We start from the raw sequence: 9937 nt of genomic DNA on the forward strand, positions 1-9937 counted from the left end.
TTATGACCAAAAAGTTCTATTTTGGTCTCATCTGACCACATGACTTACTCCCATGACTCCTCTGGATCATCCAAATGGTCATTGGCAAACTTAAGACGGGCCTTGACATGTGCTGGTTTAAGCAGGGGAACCTTCCGTGCCATGCATGATTTCAAACCATGACGTCTTAGTGTATTACCAACAGTAACCTTGGAAACGGTGGTCCCAGATCTTTTCAGGTCATTGACCAGCTCCTCCCGTGTAGTTCTGGGCTGATTTCTCACCTTTCTTAGGATCATTGAGACCCCACGAGGTGAGATCTTGCATGGAGCCCCAGTCCGAGGGAGATTGACAGTCATGTTTAGCTTCTTCCATATTCTAATGATTGCTCCAACAGTGGACCTTTTTTCACCAAGCTGCTTGGCAATTTCCCCGTAGCCCTTTCCAGCCTTGTGGAGGTGTACAATTTTGTCTCTAGTGTCTTTGGACAGCTCTTTGGTCTTGGCCATGTTAGTAGTTGGATTCTTACTGATTGTATGGGGTGGACAGGTGTCTTTATGCAGCTAACAACCTCAAACAGGTGCATCTAATTTAGGATAATAAATGGAGTGTAGGTGGACATTTTAAAGGCAGACTAACAGGTCTTTGAGGGTCAGAATTCTAGCTGATAGACAGGTGTTCAAATACTTATTTGCAGCTGTATCATACAAATAAATAGTTAAAAATCATACATTGTGATTTCTGGATTTTCTTTTTTTAGATTATGTCTCTCACAGTGGACATGCACCTACGATGACAATTTCAGACCCCTCCATGATTTCCAAGTGGGAGAACTTGCAAAATAGCAGGGTGTTCAAATACTTATTTTCCTCACTGTATATATATATATATATATATATATATATATATATATATATATATATATATAATTAGGGCTGTCGATTTAACGTGTTAATTCAGTGCAATTAATTTTATAAAAATATAACGCATTAAAAAATTACTGCAATTAATCACAATGCCCCCGGACCATAATATGAAAGATTCCTGAGAAATGCAAGCTTGTAGTACCAACTGTTTACTCCAGAGGGCAGTAATTGAAATTTCAGCTGTGTGGCAATGCACAGTTTATACAGTGAAGAAAACACATTATGTGCTTGCGTTAAAAACACTTGGAGTGCAAATTCGAACAAAGGGATCTCAAGATGTTTTCTAAGTATTAAACTATATTTAACTTGACACTTAAAAATGTTATGTTTATGACGCAACGCACCAGAGACGCTACACAAGCATGTCTGACGCAGGTGTACACGGACGGGCCCTTAAACAAGCCCTCATAATAAATCTCGAACTGATTGATATTGATATATATATATATATAGGTTTTGGATAGACAAGATTGGCAAATGCTTATCAATAATACTCTTATGGCTAAAATGTTTACAGTGTTCAGTGATTAAAACTACAATAAAATGCCCAGACTTTGTCAGCTAAAACTTGACTAAAATAAATAATAGGATAAGGTTGACTAAATATGATAAAAACTAAAAAGGACATTTGACACAGGACTGAAACTAAATAAAAAAACCAGATGACAAAATTAACACTATTATTCAGTTGCCGGGTCATTAGGAGTGTATTAACGCACAGCCAATGTTCACATGTTTTTAACGTCACTTTTTTTATCAGTATGGTACAACCTCCGCCTCATCAGCCAGGAAAAACCCTGGAAGCCATATACAAAACAGCAGAACAGAAACAATCATTCATAAAGAAGCATGAGCATCTTCAATAGCATTTCATTTCCATGGCCAATTTTTTTTTCCTTACTGATTTTACTGTGTGAGACGGAATTGGCAGGTAACATAATAGAAACATTAAAGCATATTCTGGGTTCAATTCAAGTTAAGCTCAATCGACGGCATTTGTAGCATAATGTTGATTACCACAACTATTCATTTAAACTTGTGCATACTTTTCTTTTAAAAAAAAAAAAAAAGCAAGAATCAAGGTTACAGTGAGGCACTTGAAGTGAATGGGGCAATTTTTGGACGGTTTAAAAGCAGAAATTTGAAGCTTATACGTTTATAAAAGCACTATCATTAATTCTTCTGTTAAAACTCATGCATTATTTGAGCTGTAAAGTTGTTTAAATTGTAATTTTTACAGTCATTTTAGGGTTTGCAAACTTTACATAGAAAAGTTTAGCAAGTGATTTCATCACAATAAAATCATTTTTACACACATATTGTTTGTATCTTGTGGCTATACTTTTGAAAAAGTGAGTATTTTAATATTTAAAAAATTGGCCTCATTCACTTCGATTGTAAGTGCCGCACTGCAACCCAGATTTTTTTGTATTTTTTTTAAAGGAGGGGCAAGTCAAAAGGATTTTTTGTGGTAATCAATTTTACGCCACAAATGCGGTCAATTGAGCTCAACTTGTATTGAACAATGATTATTCCTCTAATGATGATCATACTTATCAATACAACTGAGGTGATATTTCCTTTTGCGGACACACAACATTTACACACACAAACACCCCTTGGTAGAGTTTTTTTTGCTTCTTGAAATATTCCATGATTGTTTTTGCTTGACTGAATGTGATTCTGCTAATCAACATAAGAGAAATTGTGTGTGTTGCTTGTTCTCAGGCTACCTGCTGGTCTCTGGACCATCTGGACACATACGCCCAGCTCTCTGAACCCATCACAAGCAAAACTAGCTCTCCTTTTCGGTACTTCTAAGGTCTGGCTACCATTCACTTGCATTATATGGACAAACAGAGCTGAGATATTCTTCTAAAAATCTTTGTGTTCTGCATAAGAAAAAAAAAAAGACACATCTGGGATTGCATGAGGGTAAATGAGAGAATGTGAGAATTTACATTTTTGGGTGATGTAAAGCGGTTAAGGGAAAGGATTCATCGAGAAACGGCTTGACAATATAAAAATAGTTTTAATAATAAACTGAACCAAAAACGCACAAACATAAACACAGAGCAGCTGCATGTCATTCTCTCTCTCGAACCGTCGTCACAGGCCACCTATATCCCTCGGGCGCCCCCATCAGGCTGATTGGGGACCGGTCGTGCGTTGTTCCAGCCCGGCCCTCCTCCGCTCTACAGGTGAACTTTTCTTTAAGTGCAAATGCACACGGCACTAAGTATTCAAGACTGTCCCATGTCTGAAATCTCAGTGCACTTAACCCACACTAGCTGCTTTGGAGCAGGATAAGTGTATCCCAGAGTTCATCACGCAGGAGCCCACACCCAGAGCGATCGGTGTATTTTCACCATGATGATGTCAAGAAAAGCATTTCAATGTAAGGTATTAATTAAAATGTAAGTGAAGCACAGCTTATAGTTGCATTTATAAATATATTCAACAAAGCGTAATACAACGTTCACAACTGGTTGGCAGCGTCATAAAAATAACTGAATATGTATGATTATATACTTGTTATCCTTCTCGCCTAATAATCACCTTATTTTGTTTGTTCTTGCCCAATACTGCTTGTGATTTTGGTAATTAATCAGCTAGTGAGGTACTGTATACGATTTAGTAAAAGTTATTTTAAAATTAAAAATAAGATTTTATTAACTACAGTACAACCATGGTTTCTGACTTATCTGTACATGCATTTATGTATTTGAAGTATTCGTTTTAATGCTTTTTAATTGTTGTATCATATCAAACCACATACTTATAAGTTGTGTAAAGTAGTCTTTGGTTGTCTTATATAAATGACAAGCCAAAGCATATCATTTAAATGCTATGTAGTAGTAGCAGCTATTAATGGATCACACAGGTTTATAGAATAAAGTTTTTATTTAATGTTTTATGCAGTGTATTGAAATAAATGGCTTTCATATTTTTCAGCAATTTTACATATTTGAATGTGCAAAGTATTGAAAATTAGGGCTGAAACGGTTAGTTGACATTATCGATAACATCGTCAACAAACGTTTTTGTTGTTGAATAGTAATTTGATCATTTGGGGTATTAATTAATAATTCCTGCACATTGGTTCAAATATAACCAAGGATATAAGATCTTCAGTTTACCTAATCATTTTTGGTAGACTGACTTAATAATTAACCGTAAAATATTTGATAAAATTACACAACATGTCATCTAATAATTTAATTAAAAACTACCACATAAAAAAACTAAATTACAATTTAATTCACGTACGCATGCGCACATGCATTATCCACGATGAGCGACTCGGAGTGACAGAAATAATGGACATCTAGCAGGATCGACAGAAAAAAATTAATTTGGTCGCAGAATTTAAAATAAGACACATTTGTTTGTTTTTTTTACATTTTCTTTGTTTTTATATTATACTTGGCAAATTGAAAGGAAATTGAAATTTTTAGCTAGTTTTATATCGGTTTTATCAAAGTGACAAGGCTTTACAAGTTCATACATGGTCCCGTTGCCAGCTCAGGAACATTTTACAAAGGGCTGAATGAAATCCTTTATCATGGGTTAAGATAATATGATAAAGTAACATTAAAATGATTGTTTTGTAATTAAAGTGTGACCAAGCTTTACGTTATGTGGTGCAAATTTTGCCAGCATCTCAATCGGGCTCAGCTTTGCGTTTTATTTCAACAATGAAGTAATCACTGTTTTGCCACTGCTGGACTGGGATACAAGTATGGCCAAGCCATTGGGATTAAACCATGCAGCGTGAGGGCAGAATGGGACAACCACCGGTCTCTCACCCGAGCCGCGCTGTGCCGAAACACCAGCACTGCACTCGCGCCCTCATGTAATGTGGTAAACACAAATAAATGTTATTTATTTTGGAATCTTGAAGCCTCCATGTCTGTGCCCGTCTCAGGAAGGAAAGACTAATATAATATACGTGTTTTTACACTCTATAAATAAAATTTAAGAACTACCGGCCGATTAATCGGTTATCAGCCTTTTCCGCCATATTTGTTATCGGTATCTGCAAAATCCACTATCAGAAGACATCTATTCTCTATTGTCTTAAAAAAGAAAAACACATAAGACATCATCAAAATTCATTATTCATAGGTGTAATTTGTTGATATACAGTTCAGTTCCCATGTGCAACCAATAAACTCACACATGTTTTTTTTAATCACCTTTTCACAAATAAGTCTAACTTACATCATCACCGCAGTGAAACTAAATTCCCTTCGGCTCTCTTTCTGATTAAACTAAGCTCCCAGCCCTACCTTCTGAAAAAGCAGTTTTAGTGTGAAGTGTGTCTCTTCACTTTGCCTTGTGCCAATCCCCACAGCACCATTAATGAACTAGCAGCTCTGCCCATTCAAATCAAAGTCCATTCACCACAATAGAATCTTAACCTCTCACAGCTGGCTAGAAATGAAGACACTTGCACTCCTGAAACGCACACCCACAAAGCCATAACTGTCCCAAACAACAGCACTCATATAGAGCAACAAATGTCATGCAGGACAACACTCACACTGTGGAAAGAAATATCTGAGTTAAAATATCAGTATGCCAAACATTACGCAGTCGAGTTTGTGAGAAAAATTAGTTTGATTTGTAGAGCTTTTTGGGCAAAACAGCAGTTGGTGAGAAAGGTGTCAAGTTCGAAACGGCATACGACTGCACTGCATTTGTGAGAAGAAAAATTTTTTTTTTTTTTAAAAATCACAGCCTTCTCATTACAGCGCAAAAGCCTGCAGTCAAGAATTGCAATAAATCATAGGTCACATGGCAATTTAGTGCATATAATAATGTGAATCATTTATGACTGCGAACTGTGCACTGTCTTCATGCCTTTTCAAGAAGCAGCATGCCGTCTTCTGTATAGCTTGAAAGCAGTGTGCAGTTCAATAGCAAACAGAGTTACTATTGACCGTTCCAACACAACACCCATTACTGCAGGGAAGAAGGCAGAGCTGGTCTGAACAAATCTGAAAGTATTTTGATTGGTTTCACAACAGCCCTGACTCTAATCCTACCCAATAAAAAATACTGTGCCGGTGAATATGGATCCAATCTCACTCCAAGAACCCATTTGGGCTCTATATGGAGAATGAGCTGCCAGAATACGGAATGAACAGAGTCACCTTTACAGTATACAATGCTTTTATGCAGCACTGCAACATTTTATCAAACAGCTTAACTTGAAAAAACAAAAAAACAACAATATTTGAATGCCTTTGATTAAATATGACCTGACAATGACAGATAACAGGGAGTTACAGCCCTGTTAATTACTGTACGGAAAGTGTTAATTCTGCCATTTCAAAATACTTTAGACATTTATGATATGCAATCAAGCAGTTCATGTTAATAGTAGGGATAGTTCAAGCTAAAGTTTGAATTCTCTCATCTTTTACTCACCAACATGCCATCACATGTGTGTATAACTTTCTATATTCTGGAGGACACAAAGAAAGATTAGGTTCATACAATGCAAGTTAAATTTTGCCAAAACTTTAAAAGCCTCAAAAATCACAAGAAGGCAGTGAAAAAGTAATCTACAAGACTCTTGTGGTTTACTCCATATCTTCTGAAGCGATCCAATCAGTTTTGGAACATTTTGGTCTGTTCTCACCCAAAACCAGCTGGATCACATCAGAAGACATGGATTAAACCACTGGAGTCATGTGGATTACTTTTATACTGCATGTATGTGCTTTTTGGAGCTTTAAAGTTCTGGCCACCATTCGCTTGCTTTGTATGGCCCTGCAGAGCTTAGATATTCTTCAAAAATCTTTGTTTGTGTTCTGCAGAAGAAAGAAACACAATTACCATAAACATCAACAATACAGATGGACTACATACAGATAGGTCTGTGTGATGCAATGTGCATAATTGTAGATTTTGAAGTGACACAAAAGACTGCAAATTGCTGCACAGCTACAAAAGAGACATTGTTGCAGCTGAGCAGAAAAAATACATTAAAGCATTGCCATGATTTCAGTCTTTACTCTGCTTACATTGTGTGCAATTATGTTTACTAAAAGCAAAACACACAGGATTAGTTTGCTCCCAACTCCAGCTGAGACTCAGCCTGGCGACCTGATTTGCTCGAAACCACACAAACAAGTCACTGGATAGATGATCAGAAATATAAATGAGCACGCAAATGAAATGCAGGACTGAAAACAGAAGCTCAAATATCATGCAGCACTCACCTCTATGTGATAAAATACACAGCCTTTCACAAACTCTCTGATATTGCTCAAACACTCGCTCTCCTTCCGCGGGTCCTGGTGAATCTGAAAATAAAGCCGACAGATATAAATCCACTCCCGAGCAGTACTTTTAAACAGGTTGCTCGAACAATAAATTCAAAATTATGTGGGAAAGTCACATTTGCTAATGTCATTGGTCATCGTCTCGTCTCTTTAAAAAAGGCACTTATTCTGCATCGGGAAGTTGGCGGAAGAATAGCGGAAATGACGTGCTCTAATGGCTTAAGGTTAGGTTTAGTGAGAGGGGCATGCTGGCACAGGCAAACACCACCTCACCTTTCTTAACAACGTTATATTAATGCGATACTGACTGTTGATACAATGTAACAATTTTTTGGGTGGGACACGGCCATAATGGAACCTGGTATTTGATTGCAGCTTTCATTGTTCAGAGTCTCACAGTCTATTAAACATATGCGATTTAATAAACGCTTTCACAGCAATTGGCAGCGGATAATACAGGCGAAATATAACATTTAGAATCGTATTGATTCGTTAGAATGCACAGTACTTATCTTGTGCACATTGTTTTGTCTTTTGCATTCTTTTGAAGTGATTTTGAAGAATCGATTCTTTGAGGAATCGACTCCCAGCTCTAATTGAAGCACTCTGACAGAGCCACGTTGTCCACAATATCAATTATTTTTGTATATAAATAAATCCTTAGATTTAATCATTTCTATCGAAGCTACAATGCATACACACACACACACACATACATATATAGGCCTATACACACACCGATCAGCCACAACATTAAAACCACCTGCCTAATATTGTGTAAGTCCCCCTCGTGCCGCCAAAACAGCGCCAACCCGCATCTCAAAATAGCATTCTGATATGATATTCTTCTCACCACAATTGTACAGAGCTGTTATCTGAGTTACCGTAGACTGTAGCAGTTCAAAGCGGTCAGTCCATTCTCTGTTGGACTCTCATCAACAGGGCGTTTCCGTCCACAGAACTGCTGCTCACTGTATGTTTTTTTTAGTTTTTGGCACCATTTAGAGTAAATTCTAGAGACTGTTGTGTGTGAAAAGCCCAATCAGCAGTTACTGAAATACTCAAACCAGCCAGTCTGGCACCAACAATCATCCATGTGATTATCTAATCAGCCAATCGATTAGCAGCAGTGCATAAAATCAAGCAGATATGGGTCAGGAGCTTCAGTTAATGTTCACATCAACCATCAGAATGGGGAGAAAATGTGATCTGGACCATGGCATGATTGTTGGTGCCAGATGGGCTGTTCTGCAGATGGAAAAGCCTTGTTGATGAGAGGTGTCAACAGAGAATGGCCAGACTGGTTTGAACTTACAAAGTCTAGGGTAACTCAGATAACTGCTCTGAACAATTGTGGTGAGAAAAAATAGCATCTCAGAATGATATTCTGTACAATTAAAATAAGTAACATTCCCTGCCAAAAGGACAATCCACCTGATTAAATATCATTAAAGCAGATGCATATGCAGTCAATTACTCTGCCTTAGTGGGCAAATAAACTATTTATAATTGATAAAATGTGCAAAACAATTGTCCCCAGTCCACAAGCGATTTGCTGTTTCTTTACATTTTAGTTGTTCTCTCTCTCTCTCTCTCTCTCTCTCTCTCTCTCTCTCTCTCTCTCTCTCTCTCTCTCTCTCTCAATTCAATTCAAAGTGGCTTTATTGGCATGACTGTAAACAATACAATATTGCTAAAGCAGAGGTTGTGTAAAAACAGAACTACATCTTAATCTATAATTCAATTTATTTGAACAATTTAACAAATATAAAAATAAATACACAAACAAGATCAGAATTGCTGAAGACCACTCTCTCTCTCTCTCGTCAATGGCGGCGACTCATTTGGATGAACGCCAAGATAATTTTGATATACTGGCTGTCACGTAAATCTTACTAATTTCATCACATTTTAATTATGATTATTAAATATTCACATTAACCACTCTTGCACCGTCACAACATTTATGTTTACATCATTTCTAACTAATCCCTATTTGACAGAAAATTTATAGAACTTAGATTAAAAAATAACGTGTGGAAAAAGAAGAAAAAAATCAACAACATAAAAACACCTTTATGATAATGTACACATTTACCGCTGATTAATTCTAGCGCGTGCAGCGAAAACAAATCTCTCCTAAAGCGCGCGGACACCGACCGAGCGCTCTCGAGACTCGAGCAGACAAATACCAGAGTCGTGTGTGAGTATCGGCTTCACAAAACAACCGCGTTAATGTTTGCGTTTGGATCTAATTGACAAATATTGAACTACCTGGGCTCAAAAGCCAGTATCTTACCGTGTGAACCGAACCGGGTCGCAGTCGTTCCAATAGTTTACACAAAAGCACTCCATCTCTGAGGGATGCTTGTAAAAACCCTTCAGGATCCGACAACGTCTTTTTGGGTGATTCCAGGACACCTAGCGTTATTAACCATGTGATGGTCTGTTCGGCCGAATTCATGACTTCGTATGCAGCCAAATCTCAAAAGAGATAAGCCCATAAGCGAAGTAAAAGGCAAAAATGTAAATGAAAAAGGCGCTTGAAACAACAGATATCCTGTGTTATCCACACCAGCAGGATATTCAGATCAAGGGATCTGATCCCTCCTCTCCCCTGGATGTGAGAGATGACGATTTGTTTTGGTTTATCTGGCAGGTCCGGTTTCGTTCTCTTCCTTTCATCTGGCAGGATGTCCGCTGGTCACTGTGTTATAAACCAACCAAAACCAACAA

General features: G+C 37.5%; 1 protein-coding gene across 2 annotated transcripts in view; it reads right to left on the minus strand.

The window, feature by feature from the left end:
• The window catches only part of LOC127651924 (rho guanine nucleotide exchange factor 7-like), a 45710-nt gene extending 35845 nt beyond the window's left edge, over positions 1 to 9865 (minus strand). For both annotated transcript variants that reach the window (XM_052137992.1, XM_052137991.1), the window contains exons 1-2: positions 9501 to 9865; positions 7139 to 7222 (exon numbers count right to left, since the gene is read on the minus strand). In XM_052137992.1, the coding sequence (XP_051993952.1) occupies positions 7139 to 7222; positions 9501 to 9665 (249 nt within the window). In that variant the 5' untranslated portion in view covers positions 9666 to 9865. The remainder of the gene's footprint in view (positions 1 to 7138; positions 7223 to 9500) is intronic.
• Positions 9866 to 9937: the final 72 nt, after the last annotated feature.

This window comes from Xyrauchen texanus, chromosome 11 (genome assembly GCF_025860055.1).
Source record: "Xyrauchen texanus isolate HMW12.3.18 chromosome 11, RBS_HiC_50CHRs, whole genome shotgun sequence".
Taxonomy (NCBI): Eukaryota; Metazoa; Chordata; class Actinopteri; order Cypriniformes; family Catostomidae; genus Xyrauchen; species Xyrauchen texanus.